At 38.9% G+C, this 20308-nt stretch overlaps 2 protein-coding genes across 2 annotated transcripts; one reads left to right on the top strand and one right to left on the bottom strand.

Moving 5' to 3' along the window:
• Positions 1–456: 456 nt before the first annotated feature.
• Positions 457–7928, bottom strand: LOC144525349 (Golgi pH regulator). Its single transcript, XM_078262080.1, has 14 exons — positions 7697–7928; positions 6486–6545; positions 6198–6301; positions 6006–6112; positions 5781–5882; positions 5552–5672; positions 5315–5395; positions 3958–4067; positions 3755–3843; positions 1652–1744; positions 1446–1541; positions 1072–1161; positions 892–957; positions 457–792 (listed from the first exon to the last, which is right to left on the bottom strand). Exons 1-14 carry the CDS (start codon positions 7736–7738, stop codon positions 586–588), a joined length of 1368 nt encoding a protein of 455 aa, XP_078118206.1. The 5' UTR covers positions 7739–7928; the 3' UTR covers positions 457–585.
• An 814-nt stretch (positions 7929–8742) lies between these two features.
• LOC144525757 (OX-2 membrane glycoprotein) lies at positions 8743–19861 on the top strand. The gene is made up of 7 exons (XM_078262820.1): positions 8743–8923; positions 9656–9769; positions 9863–10183; positions 11212–11541; positions 13964–14248; positions 15288–15389; positions 18126–19861. The coding sequence occupies exons 2-7, from the start codon at positions 9688–9690 to the stop codon at positions 18131–18133; spliced, it is 1128 nt and encodes a 375-aa protein (XP_078118946.1). The 5' UTR covers positions 8743–8923; positions 9656–9687; the 3' UTR covers positions 18134–19861.
• The last annotated feature ends 447 nt before the right edge of the window (positions 19862–20308 follow it).

Below are 20308 nucleotides of genomic sequence, written 5' to 3'. Positions count from 1 at the left end.
ATCATGAGTGATTTTTTCTTCATATAGTCCATTTACACCTCAGTAGGAGTAAAGCAGGGATGTCCTGTGAACAGTCCAGCTCCAGTGTGTTTAGACAAAAGAAAGGTAAATATAATTTTGGCCAAAATAATGAGAATTTAAGAGCACAAAGTGTTTGCATTTGCAGATAAAATTAAAATTCCTAATAGTAATGTTTGTTCTATAAATATTTAAATTAAAAAAACTCCACTTTCAAAGTTGTTTCCTAATGTGCTCCAATAGTCCCCCATCACTTGCATCCAGCAATCAGCCATTCCTGATTCAGGAACAGACAGTCCAGATAATTATGTCCCATATATAATGACTTTGAATCTGGAATTTAGGGATATCCAAAAATCTTTTTTTTTTTCTTCTTTTTTTTCTTTTTTATATATATATATATATATATATATATATATATATATATATATATATATATATATATATATATATATATATATATATATATATATATATATAAAAATGATTTTTGGATATCCCTAAATTCCAGATTCAAAGTCACCCAGGGGCCAGGAGTTACATCCAGGTGGGAAAATATGTATGGGATCAGAGAGCCATGTGTTTCTCTGGGGACTGCTTGTGGGCGAGATAAAGGAAGAGGATGCTGGACAGGGCGCTGACCAAGAAGATGACATCAAACCAACGGTGGTAGAAGTTGAACTGCAGCTCTCCCAGAACCTCTGTCACAATTGAGCGATACTCCAGCGGCATGCTCATACGCATCAGCAATACAGATGATACAAAATACATCCCCTGGTGGAGTAAGACACAGATGGAGAAAGTTACGGTTTTGACCTGTTGTTTACAGACTGTGCTCTGTGTCATAAGACAACTATAAAGCAACGCACTCACCATAATCTGAGCGAGAACAAGCACGATGACATTGGAGGACTTGTTGCTTGATATTGCATAGAAGAACTAAAAACCAAGAAACATTACATCTTTGGTTAAACAGTATCGTTCAATTATCCCACACATTTATTAGCCCCAAGATCTGTAGCCATTTCAAAATGTATCATGCAATAGTTTTACCTTAGTGAGGGTGATAAGTAAGCCACGAATGGATGTAACGATTATTATTCCCACCAAGATGAAAGAGATGTGTTGGGACCAAAACTTCACCTGAGAAAGAGAGAATATGAAAAATAAAGCTATGATAAATTAGTAGGGACAGAGGACTTACAGTCTGCATTCATCATTTATTTATTTACATTTAAACAAAATGTTCTGTGAGTGTGAGCTATATAATGCAATCAAATAATTGCCTAACATGCCTACGATCATCACCAGGTTCACTGCAGAGAAAGCAGGCAGAGAGATGATAATGGGCTGATAACAGCAATTATCTTTACAGGAGGCCATGCAGTGACATGTGCTTATTCTGCAGGTGTGTGTTTGTGTCTTACATCAAACTGGATGCCCAAGTAGTTCACTGTAATTTCAATACCCCTCGTCACTGGATCCGTCTTTCCAACTCGATCAAACACAATGTTTATTGTGGCCTATGATGGACAGAAGAGGGATTTTTGAACTACATTTTGAACAAAACAAAACACACAACAAAATGTAATTATGTAACTGGACTGTAGCAGTCAATTGTTCACGTTCTCACCATGAAGATTTTCCAAACACAGTAGATGGAAAAGAAGTAGCCGAGGACATTGAAGTATTTCCCCTGGAATGTCTTGGAGTACTCAATTCGCTCCTAAAGATAAGGAAAGGTGGTAAAGAAAGAAGAATTAGCAAATCATTTATCACATGTAGGCAAAAGGGGAAATCAAAATGGGTGAAGTGTACATAGATGTCTGTAAAGTTAGTCAGTGGCATAGCCTATTTATAGCCTAAAATGTCAGTTTAAACGATGTAATCAGGCACTGATTTGAGTGAAAACTAGGATTTAGAATTTCCAGAGGATTTTTGCATCTGATCTTTATGAACTATGTTAATAGCCAAAAGCAGACCTGACAGCATGCGATCAAAAGTTGATCTTTTATTTAATTTTCTTTTATCCTGTCCTGTGATGTAATACTGCATGTGATAGTATATAGTGGCAATAAACCTGGCTCAAACTGCAGAAGGGGAAATTCTTGACATTATGTACAGAAACAGATTTGTATTATGTCACAGACGTTTAAGTTCAGGCATACGTATGGAAAATGCTGTGTTAGATATTAGGTTAGAGATTGCAAAGTTTAGCTAGGTTTGGTGTGGTTGAACAAGGGTTGGACGATAAGATGAATATATCGGTTATTGGCGAACGGCTGAGTACATAGCTGGCGATTTTTGTCAGTTTATTGGAGGTGTTGTTGGGGTGATGGTGGCCAGCTGAAAAATCTTAACATATCACCCAACCCTAGGTCAAACCAGCATTAATCAATAATATTTATATTACCGTTTAATCAAAATTATTTTGTATAATGTCAGAGGGCTCCCTCACAGTACCAAAATGACATTGAATTAATTAATTAAATAATAATAAATAATGAATTACTGCTGAATTAAGAGTTTTTTTTAGCTTTGTTCCATTGCACCGCCGTCAGAAAAAAGGACTTAAGTGTAAGTCAGTTATGTCCTCTTCACTTTTCCGGTCTGCTTTTAACTAGCTCTATAATCTTTGACTGGCCCATGCCCTCCTCAGCAGAACTGACCACACTGCTTGCTGTAATGATCAACTACGGAGGTGGGGGAGGGGCAAACTGCAAACACAAGAGGTGCATAATAACTGAATGAAAACACAAACAATCATCCACACCCAGATTGCCAGCTAATAAAGCTCCAAACTGATAACATTCAGCAATTGAGAATTTGTTTTGGGAGACAGGCCTTTGTTGACTGATTCTCAGGAAGGACAGACGGTCCTGGATATTTAAGTAGTCAAATAGTCAGACCTATCAACTGTGCAAGTCAAGACACATACCACTAAATAAGTATGCTTAAACTTGTAATAACTGATGTTTTTGGCCACTTGGGAGCAGTGGAAACAAGCTGTGAACACAACATTGACATATCATCACCTGTTAAGTTGATATGGCGAATACTTATTTACACAACCAGCAGTTACGGAGCAACATGATCATTTATTCGGAATCGTGTTTGTGTCCACCTGATGAATGTTAAGTCCATTGTTCACTCTACGTTTGGCTCTGTTTTTGGTCTCTACCAACTCCTGAGGGAAATATCTGTCTCTTTAGCTGCTAAATGCTCCATTATGTTAACCAGCAAGTTGGTAACTGTGTAGGTAACAGGTAGTGTACGGGGTGGGTTAGAGCTTTTTCACTGAAAATAGCTGCTGCGGCCTAAACCTACTCTATGAGTGCGGTAAGAGTGAACCAAAACAGCAAAGTTGCAGGCTGGACAGCTAGACGATGAGCTGAAACTCAGAACCCCGGAAAGCCATGGGGTGTTGCAAACCTGCCATTCACTCATTTCTTTGAATCCTAAGCAGTCCATGTTATATGATAGGAATGTTTTTTTGTTCCAATCTTAACTTCCAGTGAGTAAGTTAGGATTTTTACTTTCACCCACATAACTTAATTTAAGATAATAGTCTGCATGTTCCTCTGTATTGTTGTTTTTAATTCACTCCGTTTCTCCATAGTTAAGTGGAGCACAGTTTGTGTTTGTGTGTGTGTGTGTGTGTGTGTGTGTGTGTGTGTGTGTGTGTGTGTGTGTGTGTGTGTGTGTGTGTGCGTGTGTGCGTGTGTGCGTGCGTTACCTTGGTGGCTTGCAGGTCTACAGTCTCAAGAAAGAGTTGCCGACTCAGCTCCTCTAGAGCATCAACCTCCTGCTGGATCAGAGATAGGTCTGGAGGGAAGAAGTCAAGGCTGGCATCTACTACAAATACTGTGGACAATTAGTGCCTAGTTATCTGGTGACTTTTTGTGACCATACTCAATATACTGTAAGTGTAAAGGATACTTTCGCTGCCTGATTGTGTAGAGGTAACACTCTTTATCATGCCCCAGAATCCTGTCTGTCTGTTCTGGTCTTCCCCACGCTGGTACATCTGCCTCCGTGTCATGGCAATTCTACACACACACACACACACACACAGAACAAATTGTAGTGGCACAAAAATGTGTTTTATTCATTTTATTAAAAAAGTAGAGCTGTCAAACGATTACATTTTCTTAATCGCGATTAATCGTTGAATTTCTATAGTTAATCGCATGTTTTGTCACATGATTAAAATTCTATTATTTTGCATTTCAGAACTGTTTTTAAGTACATATTAACAATGGAAAGCAATTCTTACCAGTGGCTCTTGATTGGGAATCAAATGAATGCAAAGAAAATGACTTCATGAACTTGATTTTAATATTTGTATTTGTTTATTATATATTTATTTATTTATTTATTTATTGTAAACTAAAGAAAACTGTGTGAATCTAGTCACACATTTGAATCTAGAGTCAATATTAGGGTTGGGTATTGTTTGGTTTGGATACCGGTGCTAAAGCGGTACTTTTAAAACAGTACCGGTGCCTTAACGGTGCCTGAACCGATACTTTTTAAGAAAGTTAAAAAAAAGAAGGGTACTAAACAGTTGGTGACATTAAAGAATGGCTTGTTTATTGCTAAGGCCATATCGTCAAAATTAAATGTTTAATAATAATGTAATCACTATAACAATAACTTATTTCACTAGTAAATAGCTGTTGAATGACAAAAACAAAAACCAGATGGGAAAAGGGCATTTAACAACAACTTTGAATGCACCACGATGCTGTAAATTACCAGTTTTATTGAATGCACCGTCTGTGTTTTTCCAACAACAGCAGCTGCAGATTGTTATATCCCGGTATCGGAATCCTCTACAGTGAAATACAGACAAACTTTACACCGTTTAGCGTTAGCAGTCAGCATTTTAACCGTGTTTAATCCAGCTACTAGCTAGCGGTAGGCTAACGTTAGCTGCTGTCGAGTATAGTGTTAACTATCGTCACGTGCAGCAATGTTTCTGTTGCCTGTAACGTCTGTTTCAGAGCATCAGAGAGAAGTGCAGGCATATCAGTGGCACCAGAATGAGGCACCGAAATCCGCATTGCTATTCCTGCAGCAGCAGGATGTGTTACGAGGAAGTACGGCAAAATAGTAGCATGTTAGGCACAACGCAACGCCGAGTGAAGTGAAAATAAATTAATAAATGGCAGCATGCGATTAATACGATTAAAAAAAATTAACGCATTATGTACGACCCTTAATCGCATCGCGATTAACGCGTTAATGCTGATAGCCCTATAAAAAAGATAATGATAATACATCCACATCTCACCGTTTCTTCTTGCTGAGAATCATGTCCATAGTCTGGAGCAGTCGCCTCTCCAGAGCAAGGATGTCACTGTCTGTTACATTTCTGTAACAGAAGCATCAAAGCAATGGCAGCATGTGTTATGAAAACAAGGATGTGATTGGGGATAGTAATGTCTGATGCATAAGCCGACACAGATTACCAGGCTGTGTGATATGGCTGCTGAAGGTAACGTTTGAGAAAAGCACCGGCTGAGCTTACCTGAGAAAATAGGACATGTACGTGTAGGGACAGTTGACCGCACCAAACCCAGACAACAGAGCCATGAGGGTGACTCCGATCACACCAACACGACTTATTAGCTGCTCAATGGAAAGGATGCCTAAACAAAAGACAACAACAGACTGAAAACAGCAACTCTCACATTATTAGAAAAAAAGTCATAAACGAGGCATAAAGATGCCCAGAGAGGAGAATGATGCACACACACCATGTTTTGGACTCAGGATGGGGAATGGGTCTCCCAACTTCCAGAAGAAATACATGAAGGTAAACCACACCATACAAGCGAACAGAAGCTTCTGTCTCTGCACTACACAGACACACACAAATAAAAACAGCTTTTTGTGACATAAGGTGTGAAATAACATCTGCCAAACAGCATCATTCATTTTTAGTAACAGTATTTTATTTTCAATACCCAGAGTCAACTTACACAGGCGTATGTTGCTGACAACAAAGTAACCGATGTAGAAAGGCACCACAAAGATTAGGACCAGCAGTATCACATACAGATTCAGCTTCCAGTGAAAATACCTAGAGCTGTAGCAACATGAGGGTTAATATTCTTCATCTGCAAAAAAAACAGCAATAAAACACAGTTATAGACCACAGAAAATGTACTTACCTGGTACTTAAGGCCCCCAGGATCTCAAAGATGATGAGCTCAAACATGGTACATGAAAAAGCAAAAGTGACAGAGAAAACCACCTGGACAATGTACTGTCGCACCTGTCAAAAAAACACAAAAACGATCAAGACTTCCAGTGTTTGATTAGGCCTACAACTCTATTGGTGATGACTTGGAAATGCACCCATGTGTTTTTCTCATTGGAATCATTATTATGCCTAGGCCAGTAGTCAACCAGCCATCCTAGTGGTCATTGTAAATAAATGCTTTGTGATAACACTGTACCTCATAATCTTTAAACAGCTGCCGCATGAAGAATAACCAGCCAAATCCAAAGAACAGCACCTATGTTGGAATACATGGGATGGGAATTATTTTGAGGAAGTAGAGAAGGGAAGATTACATGGCTTACTGGCACAGTTGAATACAACAGAACCACTGTTAATGTTATAAGTAACACGTTAAGCTTTTCCTCCAATGACAAGTTAAAATGTTTGGTGTGAAAAGGCCTACTGGTAGGGCTGTACAATATCAACATGCACAATAAACACATAGCAAAAGTTAGATGAGAGTATCAGTAGAAAACTGCAGTTCAATATGTAACTATCATTCTTCTTTCTTTTTTTTTTTAATGGTGCCTTTCGTTTTCAGTTCAATGTTCAATTTGTTCAATAAAATAATGCTGAAAATAATTTCCCTTCAGTTTTTTTTTTATTCAAAAAGCATTTGTTATATTTTATCAGTATACTAAAAGCAGCAGAAATGCAGAACTGAGTACACTTTAATAGCTGTTTATCACATCATATGTATTCCTCTTTACCAACTTGCACCTCAGAACAAAAACAGGTAGCGGTACAATAAGCATTGTCTTTAAAAGGGTTTGCATAATTCAACACATCACATTACAAAACAGAATTGTTTGTTACTGTATGTAACATGCTACCTGATGGACACTGATCAGAAATGTTGCAATATACTTAACAGTATGGTTTGCTAGTTAAGCACTGAGTACTTTCAAAATGCAGAAAGATTAAACTAAAACATAACTGCCGTGAAACTGGGTTGGGCCACAAGTTCTCATCCACATCGTGTCCATTCTTGCAATACACTGGGATTCAGTCAGGTTGGTCCTGTTTTGTCATCTTAATACTGTAGCTATGTCTATTTACGTATAGAGCAAAGTAAGAAAACAATTCATGAATTTACGCATGAAAGATGTGTAAGACAATTAAAAGTCATTCACAATAATGTCAGTGTGGGTGTAATCAACTGTGAAAAATACAAGTTGACTGCTTTCAAGATGTCTCAAACCTTTGAATTGATATTAAAGACATATCAAAACTTCTACAGGACGCACAAGAACGTAGTTCAAGTTAGTCACAGAGCTAACGTTACGTAACGTTAAATAACATTTAATGCAAACGTTAGCCTTACATGTGCTGGATAGTTTTGTTCAGTGAAAGAAATATGTGTCGACTTTACAAACTCATCGTTACCTGTGAGGTGAACATGATGACTGAGTCCACCAGAAACGACATGATGAGGTTTGTATAAACAGCCTTTAGTCCGCAAAATAAACTAACCGTACAGGTGTAGCAGGGTCGAGGACACTTTCAATTCATGTTGGTATGAAAAACAAATCAGTATTGAAATGTTCGCTCATTTTAGGACGATTTGTTGTTCAGCTGTCAAGTTACAACGGGTAGCCCATGTCAGTACGTCAGCAATATGAGTCCGACGAACACACTTCCGTCGCAAAACTGTGACGCCTCACAAAAAAAAAACAAAAAAAAAACGTTAAAGTAATTTACAAGATTTATAGCTGTCTTAATACTTTAAAACATTTGTAAATATATTTTTGATTCATAATAAATTGTAGAACTTAGTTACTTTTTTTTTTTTATTATTATTTTTTTGCTAAATCGTTGAAATTCCTAGCTACATAAAAACAACATTTTCAACCAAAGCTAGAAGAGTTTAGGTTAATGTTAGGTTGTTTTACATGATTGTGTTTGTATTTTTTGTTGTCACTATTCTCTTGAGAGCACTCTTTACAACGAGTACTCCTTTAATACCCAATACTACTGCAGATAGCCTTAACTACAAGCTACAATAAGATATGTCTAACATATTTAATATATGTATTATACATAGCCACAAATGCATATACACATTTATGCAATGATTTCTTCCTCTGGACAACATAGATAAAGTTGAAACTAAAAGTTGCAGGGCTGTAGTAGGCTTGTCTAATGAATATGTTCTCCAGTTGCATTTTTTCAACACATAGGCCTACTGCAACATGAGTCACTATGACCTGAAGACATTTAGCCACAAGGAAAACATAATTAACACAATGCCTCTCCACGGCAAGAAACGTAGAAACAGGAACTGTGGAATCAAACATCCATTCTGACATCTCCACCTGTCCCACAGCAACACATACAAAGCGACACTAGAGGGCGCTGTGAGCCAAGAACTGCGCTGTGGCTTTGCCTGCACTCAGAACTCTACAGCATCCAGTCAAAAGTTTGGAGCTGCCACCAGTTGGTGTTCATTGTGCTGCTGGTGCGCAGAAAAGAAAACACGGAGGAGGAAAAAATAGTTTCTCGGTCTGGAGTGATGTTTCAAACTACTGCTGGGTCATAAGGACGGGCAAGATGTTGCAGAGGTAGAACATATTCAACAGTTGGCTTTTACCTTTCGCATCAGGACAAGTAGAGGTGAGTGTCTCAGTCTCATGGGTGTATAATTTATATGACACGGAATAGAAATTGTATATCAGATAATTCAGTTATTCTCAATTATCTTGAATAACTACAGATTATCTCATTAAATAAAAAAATTTAAAACTTCGCTGTAATATTTGCTCTGTAATTGGCTATGTGTTTGTAAGTTCATTGCAAGTCGTTGTGTTTGACTTGAATTCCCCCTAGGTTTAGGTTTTAAAGCCAATTTTTTTGCATCTGTTCAAATGTTTAAAGAGCTTTGATAGCTTTGAACCCTACGGATACCTAACTTATTTCTCATCTATTTCTCATTTGAAAATATTTATATTTGGGATGTTATAGCAATTGAGGCAAAGTTTTGCATTGCATCCCACTGAATAGTTTTCTGGACCTTTTTTATACAATAAAAATGAACACATGAGTTGAGTTGGGTCTGCAGGACTAGGGGGAAATTAGGTTTGCTCTACAAAATTATTCCTGTATCCCTGCTGGGTCACTAGTATACATTATATTCAATTCAATTCAATGCTATTTATAGTATCAAATCATAACAATAGTTATCTTGAGATACTTTACAGATAGAGTAGGTCTAGACCACACTCTATAATTTACAAAGACCCAACAATTCCAGTAATTCCCACAAGAGAAAGCATTTGGTGTGACAGTGGCGATTATAGGAGGGTTTGAGTTCATGTTGTGCTGACTTTGATAACTCTCACATCTCAGTACCACTCTTCCTCTTCCCTGTTAAATGAGCGATGAAGAAGATGATGATCCAGGCCTCCTGTAGGAAAGGTCTGCATGTGTGTTTACTCCTGATGATGGTGGGAAGACTACAGGGTGAGTCTGCCATGCAAAAAGAAGACATGGGAAAACTCAAATAACTCCTGTCACACTATAATGTTTTTTTTTTTATATTGGTAAATGTTTCAGGCAGGGTAACAGCACCCGAGCGTCTGGAAGCTCCAGTGGAGAAGCCCTTCACTCTGACTTGCAGTGTTTCGAGGGAACGAGGGGAGTCTCTGAGGCAGGTGCGTTGGTTGGATGCCCAGAACCAGACCCTGCTGAGCTACCAACCTGGCAACAGAGACAGTGTGAGTGGACAGCAGTATGTGGAGCTTGCCCCTTCCCCGAAAGACACCTCGGCTATCACCATCCGCAGGGTGGGCTTCCGTGATGAAGGCTGCTACACCTGCATCTTTGACATGCATCCTTCCGGTTCAAAGCAGGGACAGACTTGCCTCACTGTTACCTGTGAGTAAGGCCATTATTGACTGCAGCTTTGATTTTGTGAACAAGGATGCAAGAACAGCAATTTGTTACAGTTTAGACAAGATCCAACCCTGAGTACATAAGATCACTCTGGTGGGTGTAGTTTAGTAGTGACCCCTCATTTTCTGTCATTTTCCTACTGTTGACTTTAACGAAGAGATAAAATGGCCAAAAATGCTTTAAAAAAAAGATATAGTACATTCATATCTACTTTGCAGTCTAAAAATTAGATTTTCGATGTATTAAGCACAAGTAAGAACACATATTCTGTGTTAATGGGAGTTTAGTTGGTGCCTTTATCAAGAGCATTTAACTAAAGCTTTGGTTCCTGGATCTCCAGTGCCAAAGGTCAAAGCCATGTACTGTGACAACATGCCTGCCTGTGCGAGAGCTAGAAATGCAGTGATGAAGCAAAAGCAACAAGGTGTGGGTCTCTGACTTATATTCAACCCTGACAGGAAAGATTCAGATGAAACATAATTTTTTTTTTAGCCCTTGATTAAAGCCAGGATGTGACTCTGCTACGTGAATTACGGTTGGAAGCTGACGCAAACAGTTTTTCCCACTGTGCTGCTGGTAATTATGTTTTAAACAATATAACGTGAATGTCTTTATTTTGGAAGCCTGCCCTTTTTCACTCTCCCTTTAAAATTACACAAACCAATTCTCCAGCAGACTCCAGGGATAGGTACTCCTCCCTACAACCTCAAAATCAATCTTCTGTGGGGATTTACTGGGAAAATATGTGATTACAGATGTCGCTAACCTTTGAACACAAGTTGATGAGCCTGTTGAGGCTCAGCCAGTCTTGGTAATAAAGAGATGTGGAGCAGTGGGAGAAGCAGGGCTCATTTTTCTAAGCAGAAACAGCTGTTGCAGATTCCAGTGACTGGTTTCTGTTTGGGTGCCTCATTTCTCAGTTTTTCACCCTTTGTGTCCCTGTTCTTTTTCTTATCTTTTCTCCCCATCCATCATTCTTTCGCTGGATGGTGGGCTCTTTTTACTCCCAGCGCAAGTCACCGTTGAAAGCAACAAGACAGCAGTGAGTGGCAAGAAGGCCTCCTTCATGTGCTCCTACGGTTTGCCTGAAAAGGTGCAACAGATCACATGGAGACACAATTCTGCACAAGGAGAATCCACAGAGGTAGCCTCCTTTGCAAAGCGAAGCGACCCCATGATAGAGCCTCCGTTCCAGGGGAGAGTCTGGCTGAGTGCCTCCCTATCCCATAGTGAGCTCACCATCCAGCCTGTCACCATCCAGGACGAGGGCTGCTACACATGTTTGTACAACACACATCTTGACGGGCCGAAGACCTCCACGGTTTGCCTCGCCATCTATGGTAAACTTCTTTTTCGCAGCCAGTTATTATTGGTGATTATTTTATATTACATTTTATATTTTATAAGTATGGCAGAAACAAAATGAGTGAGGAAAATTTGAGCTCCACCTGGGAGGAGCAGATTATGTACAACAAGTGTACAGATTATTTATCAGTCAGTGCTTGTGATGTTATGAACTGTGACATTTCTCTTTACTTTAGCATCATGCAATTATTTGAGATATCCTTTTAAATTTGGACCTGTTTGTAGCACTAAATGAAATGTCCAGGCATCAACAAAGTTAATAGAAGTCTTACTGGATGTCTGTACCAAATTATGTACCACATTTCATGGCAATCAATCAAAAGACATATTTTTCTCCAGACAGAAGTGTTGGACCAACAGACCTTTCCACCTTTCCATCCCTAGAGCCATGCTGCAAAAATGGCAAAAGAATATCTGACATTCAGAGCAGATTTATTTTTGTTGTTGCCAATGCTATTGTTGTCATACCGTCATCCATCTTTTGCTGCTTTGTTTCACAATAATGTCAGGTTTGTGTTAACCTCACTGGCAGAGTTTTTATTTTTTAAGAAATATAAGTAAGAGTTGTTCAGATGCACATTTTTGCAGGGCTGTGGATGTGTATGAATATGTCCTACTGTAAATTACGAGCTGGGAAGACAGGATCTTGTGGGGGAAATGAAGGAGTCAGACATGCTTGCGAGTGCCAAGAGTCTTAACTTGGACTTTGTGTCTGCAGGAAAGACAGGTACCTCTGGGATTTAGACAGGAATATTGTTCTTTTCTTCCCAAATGTAGCTGCTGAAATGATATAGCAAGGCTAAGCTGTCGACTGATTTGCTAACACGCAAATACAGAACAGTGTGTCCATGTGAAGAATGGACCATTTCAAAGAATGATGGAGGCACGGAGTGAGGTCCTGATGCATGACTGTGTCAGTGTTTGCAGCCAGACAGTCATCCCCTCTGTGCTTTGTCTCTCTCTCGCTCTCTCTTTACTCATTTTCTCCCGCTCCCTTTCTTTCACAGTTATCTCAACAAACAGATGTGCTTTTGTTTGAAATTGAACTGTACAGTACAGTAGGTGTTTCTAGAAGTAAAGCACGGTTAGCATTAATGTGTTTTTTTTCTTACTTCGTACTGCTGCCAACAGTCTTCCACCCTCATCCCACTCCGGATGATGTGATGCCCCCTCCTTTACTCCTACTCTCACACATACTGTCCACAAACAGTGATAGCTGAAACACATGAATGCACATTATCTCACAACATGGAGTAAGTCATAAAAATCAAATCTGTCTTTCAAACGTAACAGAATTAAACCGTTTAGAAAGCTGCAAAACAGAAATACAGTTCTAAAAAGTAGTAGTCATACTAGGTTTAACATCTTAAAAGAACAAATTGCAAGAGCAATTAGAGAGAAGTAGTCAACATGAGTAACCCTGACTTTGCATTATAATGCAATTGCACTGCAAATGTTAAAATCATCGCGCCACAAATAAGGCTGCCATGCAATGAAATGACTCCATTAGATGTCATTGCTGGGAGAAATATAAAGATTATTTAGATAAAATGGAATTATAAAAATGTATATTTTTATAATACCAATGTATCAAATGGCAATGTGACGATGTGAAAGAAGGTCGACAATTATCACCCGAATCTGCAGCTACCCTCGGCTTTATGGAGCTTTATAGTGAGAATTATAGTGAGGAAAAACTGTGGAATTTAATCTTAGATAAGAGCCAAATTTCACACCAGCTTTGTGCTCATTCACAGGTCATTATGGTTTGGATTGTTATAAAGATTGTTGTGGTTTGACCCGCCCCGAAATCTGATACAATACAGACCGGTGGTAAGTTTTACCACCTAGAACTCTGAGAAGACACTAAAACTATGAGGGCTAAATATCTGTGGCTGAACGTCTTCTTGCCAACAAAAATGTTCTTGGTTCCAGTGCATCACATTCCTCGCTCAGCCCCGAGAACAGAGAATTGAAAACAGCCACATATTTACTCATGTATCTTAAGCGTGCAGGAATTCTCATTCCTCACCTGATCCAAAGCTTCAAGGTTTTTCCCAGTTATCATCCTAGAAATTTACCCAAAGACGCTTTGAAGATGTACAAATACAAACTACACTACATTCTGAATTTTGGCCAATTTCTGGATTAAAATAATAAGTTTCATATCCCAGTCCTCCATAGTGTTTGATCTTTATGTAATAGCATTCCCAGAGTTTTCTGGCTTGTGTATTTTACACACAGCAAAAGAGAACTAAGGAAGAATACATTAATACATTGGCACAGTGTAATCCATATGTGCCATATACATCTACCACAGTATGAGCTTGTTTGTTGTGTGTAAATGTGTGGCAGTGTATTGTGATAGTTCTAGCGTTTTCTGTTTGTTTCTCACAGTCCTGCCAAAACCTCAGGTGAGCTACAAGACCACCTCTCCAGGTGTAATCGAAGCCAATTGCACCTCAGTGTCACGCCCCCCGACAGAGATAGTTTGGAACGTGGAGAGGGATAACAGAACCATGGGCCCTCCTGTGACGACACAGCTTCCACAGAGCGATGGGACCACTCTGGTCATCAGTACGCTGACCGTCCAATCCGGGCTGCTGAAAGACGTGTCCATCAAATGCTTGGTCCACCACAAAGGGCTTGAGTCACCGATTGCTGTATCCATGAACACTAAAAGTGAGTTGGTGTCAGTGAACCTTTGCTTAAATGACATACTTTACCTCAAAGCTTTTGATAGCCTTATGTCATTATTTTTCCCTGGCATACTCCAAACATACTTGATGTCATGGTCACTTGAGATCTTTTTGAAAAAAGAAGCCTACTAGTAGAGAATACTAAAGAAAGCAGAAATTGTTGGAGACTATAAAGGACATCAACAGAGTGCCAAGCATGCACATACAAAGCATTCTTTTTTTTACAGGTGCTGAATCAAAAAAAACACAGTCAGAGAAAAGATCTGCTAGCTTTCTGTACGTTTAATTTAACAGAAGCAATGTTTCAATCCGAGATCCTCATCAGGCATTGTCAATAAACATCACAAAGCTAGAATGTAATGTATTACATTTTAATTAATCTTTTACTGAATCTTTGGTTTGCAATGTTTTTTTTCTACTTTGGCCCCTTACATAGAGATAATCTATCTGAGATTAAATTGACTCTTAGTCATGTGGACCGTAGTCAGACTCTCCTACAGCGCGCTTTGGAGGAGGGTCTGGCAAAGCGAGACTATGCGGACTGTAACCCCCTGAGTGATGTTTATGTCTATATAGCTTGTTTTGCTTTGTGACAATAATAGGATACCTCAAGATCTCTGTTACACTATTACAAATAAAAATCTGCATTAGTTTTAATGCAGCGAGTGTTGGGTAGTAGGTAAATGTGCTCATAAGTATATATTATGTGTGATTGTCATGTCTTTAGTTTGCTGATAACCTATAGTTTACCATGGCTTCATGGGTCAGGAGTACACACATTATATAAATCAGACAGTGACACTATACAGTAGATTAAATCTCAAATCTAATCAGTGATGGTCCATAAAAAAGAAAGCAATGTCTAGACTAGCACAGGCCTTATAGTACACAGACACAGATGCCAACACCAATCATGACATTTAATCTGGTTTCTGCAAGGCTAGGATTTACACACTGTGCAGTATATAGTTATGGCAGATAATAGAACTGCTCATAATTTTTCTGTTTCTTCTCCCTCCTAGTTGGGACGGCTCTCACCATCCTGATCTCAGTCACTACAGTGGCTGCCCTGTTGGTCATGTCCCTCTGCTTCTGCCTATGGAAGTGTTTCTTGCGCAAAGAAGGTGAGATCATGTTTGTCAATGTCAAGGTGTATATCAAGAATGAATGGAAAACAAATTATCTTTCCAAGTCATACTCCTAAACACCTTATGTGTACAATCTTTGAGTCACTTAGATAAGGTGTGCAGAAGAAAGTGGGGAGAAAATGTACAGTTCATATATTTGGCCTACAACAAGAGATAAGTGAGCAATTAACATAGGGGCACAGGATTATAACTTGGAAAATTTCACTTTAAGGTTTTGTTAAGTGACTTATTTAGAGTATGGTTTTGATTATGCTGGGATTGGAAAAATGATTAATGATTTTGTGGCACATTTTTAGTACTGTACCTTTCCTGAAGTTTTCGTTGGTCTCTCTGATGTGGCTAATTTGGGGGAAATTCTACAGATTTACATCCAGTTTATCACCACAAGAAGTTATGAAGGTCAATAAAATAATTTTTTTATTGAGTAAGTACAATGTATTTACAAAGTGCTTTACAATGACATAAAAAACAGACAATTTAACTTATTAGAATTAAGTGTGCGAGCTAAGGAATATGGGTGAAGTAGTTCAGCCACATATGCAGGAGCCTAACCGTGCAAGGTCTATATGTAGGAATAAGAATTTTAAACTGAATCCTATATGAAACAGGGAGCCAGTGAAGAGACTAAGAACACGGGTAATGTGGCTTTAGGGTTCTCTACCTATGGTGGGCTTTGGAAAACTGCAGTGCTCTACAGAAACAATGAAAAGGAACAGTAGCTCTATGGGATGTGCTGCAACACCGATGGGCTAGCCTCTGTTCCATATTTTCCGTAACTCAGTGCATTCAGAGTTTCTTTCATCTGTCTTTCTGAAACAATGAAGCGTGTTCATGGGGTTTACTTTACAAATTGCCATACACTACAGCAGTTGCTATAAGAAATTTAAATCTTCTCCTGGCTGGCCTCCACTTTGAGAGTGTGCTGCTGGGCGGGCATTCTTAATTGGTTATGTCACTAATTGAGGAATTTGTGACGCAAATGCAGGCGCGGCGTTTCAGGCAGTTAAGGATAAGTCCTTTCTGAATGCTCCCTTTGGCGTGAAATGTGTTTAATTGTTTTTACTTTAAAGACCTATTACATACACAAAACACTATATAACACACTAAAGGACGGGGGAAACCCCAAAAAGAGGGCCTCTTAACAAAGTTAAACGTTTACGTCCTCTCTCATGGATCTCTTCTGTCAAGCCGCCATGTTCAGCCCACAAACGCCGAGGGTTTACGGGAAATGGTGTTCGAAGCCTGCTAAAAACATTGATATTAAAGTTAGTTTTGAAAAAACTAGCACCCTTATCTTAACGCATGAAGCGAGTCAAGTAGCACACTGTTGAGAGAGACTCTATTCCAAGGCTGCATTTTTAGTTATTAAAGTAGTGACAAATGTCAATGAGATTTTGAATGAGATTTTCTTACTTCTGGAACAGAGCTCTGGTTTCACTTCGGCTCTCGCAATACTCATATCTGCGGATTTGTTAAAGGAGATGTCTTGAAACAGACAGTAATATTAGCACGAACTAAAATGTACTGCTGCACTAATAAATATTTATACACTATATATTAGCAGTGGGTATGCAGTTCCCCTCAGCACTATACGGAGCCTTTTAGTCTCCTTTAGCTGGAACAGGCAGCTGTTATTAACAAAGAAAAGCTTTGATAAACCGACTGTATCTGCCCAGCGCCAAAAAAAAACAGACTGAAAAAATTAGCAACTAGCTGGTGAAAATATTGCAGTATTTAAGATACAGTCTTTCTCTGTGGTCGTTCAAGCCAACCGGAGATAACAGCACTGCTCCTCAATCACATGATGTCATGCTTATATCATCCATATGTGATAACTTGACAGCCTTTTCACCTTTTTGTTACCTGCACTCCATCTGCACTTTATCCGCACGTCCACTCAATGTTTTCTGCCTGTGCATGAAGGAAATCAACCATGGATCTGTATAGTACTGCTAAGTACTGCGAAATAGCTGCATATCAGCCGAAGCAGAGCTCAAACTGGTGCCTTAATAGACAGGACAACAGAGACAGAGACAGGATCTGGAGTGATGAGGTCTGGTACACACCTAATCTTTAACAACTGACTGTCACTTAGTGTTTGCAGTGAGTTGGATCCTACTCTATTTTTTTTACGCCTTGTTGTTAGTTGTTAGTTGTTAGTCTAAAATACGGAAGATAAAGTTATCACTGTCTAGTTATATTTCACTCTTTGTGTGGCTTTCCTGGACTTTAATTTTACTTTTCTTTTTTTTTTTACACAGAAAAAGAAGTGACACACCTCATGTCTGGGGACCCTAGACTCTTTCCATTCACTCACAGAAAAACTATAACTATAACTATATAACTGTGTGATCCAGACCTCTTTACTCCAGATCATGTATTGTGCAAGCTCAGACAATGAAACTATCACAGTATACAGTGTGTTTTCTTTAAATAATCCTACAGGTGAGACATAATATTTTGCCAAACCAGTATGAATCTAGCTACGTGCAGCTGTGATGTCTCTGAGTACATGGCAGTCAAACACTTTCAGGTTTGGAGGGAAATGCTTTGATGTCCTCATTACTAGCCTTGTCATGCTGTCATAGCTGCACCAAGTCAAATTTGATTCCATTAATGGAAAATGTAAATATGAGAAAACCTAAACATGTATAATGCATTATTCCGTTTTGTGCCATACTTCTCCTGCTCTCTCCATGCATTTCTTTTCAGCTGATTAATTTCTCAGATGAGACCAGAGGCTAAAAAGAAGAGGCAGTGCTTCTCAGAGCCGACCTTGCAGAATTGTTTCCCTGCGTCATCATCAACATCCTCACCATCATCTTGATAAGAAGGGAAGATGTTCTGACACACCTCTATACAGTAGGATGTCAAATACAATCCTATTGATGGACGCCAACAGTAACACGACATTCATCTCTGCTCTTCTTCCTCTGCATCTGACTTTTATATAATCTCCAGGCTGTCTTCACATGGAGTCAGTGAGGAAATGTTGAGCGGTCCATGTTTTTCTTTCTGGCTCTGTAATTGATTGAGGCGATGGCCACACTTTCTGCACCACACAGCAGAGTCACTGTATATGACAAATTAAAGTACAGTGGTTTTGCTGTTACAACATATTGCATGTCCTCAAAATACTTTCCTGTTTGTCTTTTACCTGGTCCTTAAAGGATAAGTCTGGTGATATCATATGGTTCTTATTCAACAAATCCCATGAAAAGACTAAAACCAACAATGAATTGATTCAACTAACACGTGTGTAGACAAAGTCTAATATAGCAAACCCCTGCAGTGTTATCTGAAAACTATTAAAAGCACATTAACGAGCCACATGATGCACCGGTCACCTGAACATGTGCACTGTAGTTTATTTTGTATAAATCCGCAGCTATAAATAGTCCACAGCAAATGCACTATTCAAGGTTTAAGTAACATTTGCTAAAACCTGCAGTGTCCAGTTATTGCCCAATTATATGGCCTTTTTATGTATTCATGTCCTGTTTTTTAAGGATTCACGTTCTATTGTTTCCCAACCAAATCAACCAGAAGGACTAACTCTTTGATATATTTGGTATTTACATGGGATAGTAAAAAAAAAAAAAAGAGGAAAATACAGAATATGGCCAGCATTATCCTTTAAATAACATAGCTAATTGAAACTATGAGCTCACCATTACAGTAAGTTGTTACTTCTTGTACCTCAGCCAAAGCCCTCCATTACTTATTTTTATTGTTAAAGCTGGGTAGGGCCTTTATTTGTTCAACTAGGGCTACATACTTATGTCTAGTTTGTATAATATCTATTGCAAACTTTTTTTGTTTCAAAGTGTGTGTGTGTGTGTGTGTGTGTGTGTGTGTGTGTGTGTGTGTGTGTGTGTGTGTGTGTGTGTGTGTGTGTGTGTGTGTGCGCGTGCGTGCATATTTGTTAGAGGTTAAATTCCTTGATCAGATAGCTTGAATCAATTCCCTGAGGAAGCAACAACGAAATCTTCTTGGTGCCCCTGAAAGGAATGCATGTATTGCTGCCTGTCTACATCATAGTGGATCAACTGGATCAAAGTGGCACATAAATGCCTAATGTTAGGAGGCTTTTTGGATATCATGTTTGCATGTGTACAGGCACATTTAAAAACGTAAGCTTTATGCTGAAATAGTCTTGTGTATCAAAGCATATGATATGATACGGCTTCCATCGGGCACATCACATTCCTCACTATTAATAAGAGTTTAGGCTGCATTCCTCTGTCTGTATAGTTTCACAAAAATCGTATGACTTTAAATATGAGATCAGAGCTTGCATTAGAATAATTCTGAAATGTGGTTTCAGAACACTTAAAAATAAAATGTACCATAGTATCCATTCCTGTACAGAGTCACTACAGTCCAATAAAAGAAGAAGAAAATATGAAACGATGCATTATGACCAACAATGTAGTTGATGGAATGAATGCAACACATAGAATAATAAAAAATATTTAAAAATTATACTTTTCTGAATCTTTGTTAGGCATCGTCTTGCATTGCCACTCTTTCAGCTTTTTCAGCTCAGCTTTGTAACGCTCAGAAAAACAGGCATTCCTTTCTGATGTGCCAGACCTTGCTGCCAGATGCTCATTTTTGGGGGGCTTTTTCATCCCAAGCCAGACGGATTATGGTGGACCTCATAAAGCAAAACACACACACACACGCACGCACACACACATATGCACACACACACACACACACACACACACACACGTGTTGTGCACACACATTCACTCACAGAGCCTGCAGCACTTGGCAGTTCTGTTCTGATGTATTCATAAGCTCTGGGATAACATACAGTATTTATTAGTTCTGTTGCATATATGTTTGTATTTTTATACACACAGGACTTAAAAACTCAAACTCAATCA

The sequence above is a fragment of the Sander vitreus genome, chromosome 11 (assembly GCF_031162955.1).
Source record: "Sander vitreus isolate 19-12246 chromosome 11, sanVit1, whole genome shotgun sequence".
In the NCBI taxonomy this organism is placed as follows: Eukaryota; Metazoa; Chordata; class Actinopteri; order Perciformes; family Percidae; genus Sander; species Sander vitreus.
Note: the sequence above shows the minus strand (reverse complement) of the source record. Positions and strands in the feature narration are given on the sequence as shown.

Excerpts from the sequence above, each read along its gene's own strand:
- LOC144525349 (XM_078262080.1), bottom strand. The coding sequence starts at position 7,738 with ATGTCGTTTCTGGTGGACTCAGTCATCATGTTCACCTCACAG. Across the intron at positions 6,546-7,696 it reads TCATCATGTTCACCTCACAG|GTGCTGTTCTTTGGATTTGG; the intron begins GTAACGATGAGT and ends ATTCCAACATAG. Across the intron at positions 1,542-1,651 it reads GTGTTTGGAAAATCTTCATG|GCCACAATAAACATTGTGTT; the intron begins GTGAGAACGTGA and ends TGTCCATCATAG.
- LOC144525757 (XM_078262820.1), top strand. The coding sequence starts at position 9,688 with ATGAAGAAGATGATGATCCAGGCCTCCTGTAGGAAAGGTCTGCATGTG. Across the intron at positions 9,770-9,862 it reads GATGGTGGGAAGACTACAGG|GCAGGGTAACAGCACCCGAG; the intron begins GTGAGTCTGCCA and ends TAAATGTTTCAG. Across the intron at positions 10,184-11,211 it reads GACTTGCCTCACTGTTACCT|CGCAAGTCACCGTTGAAAGC; the intron begins GTGAGTAAGGCC and ends TTTTACTCCCAG.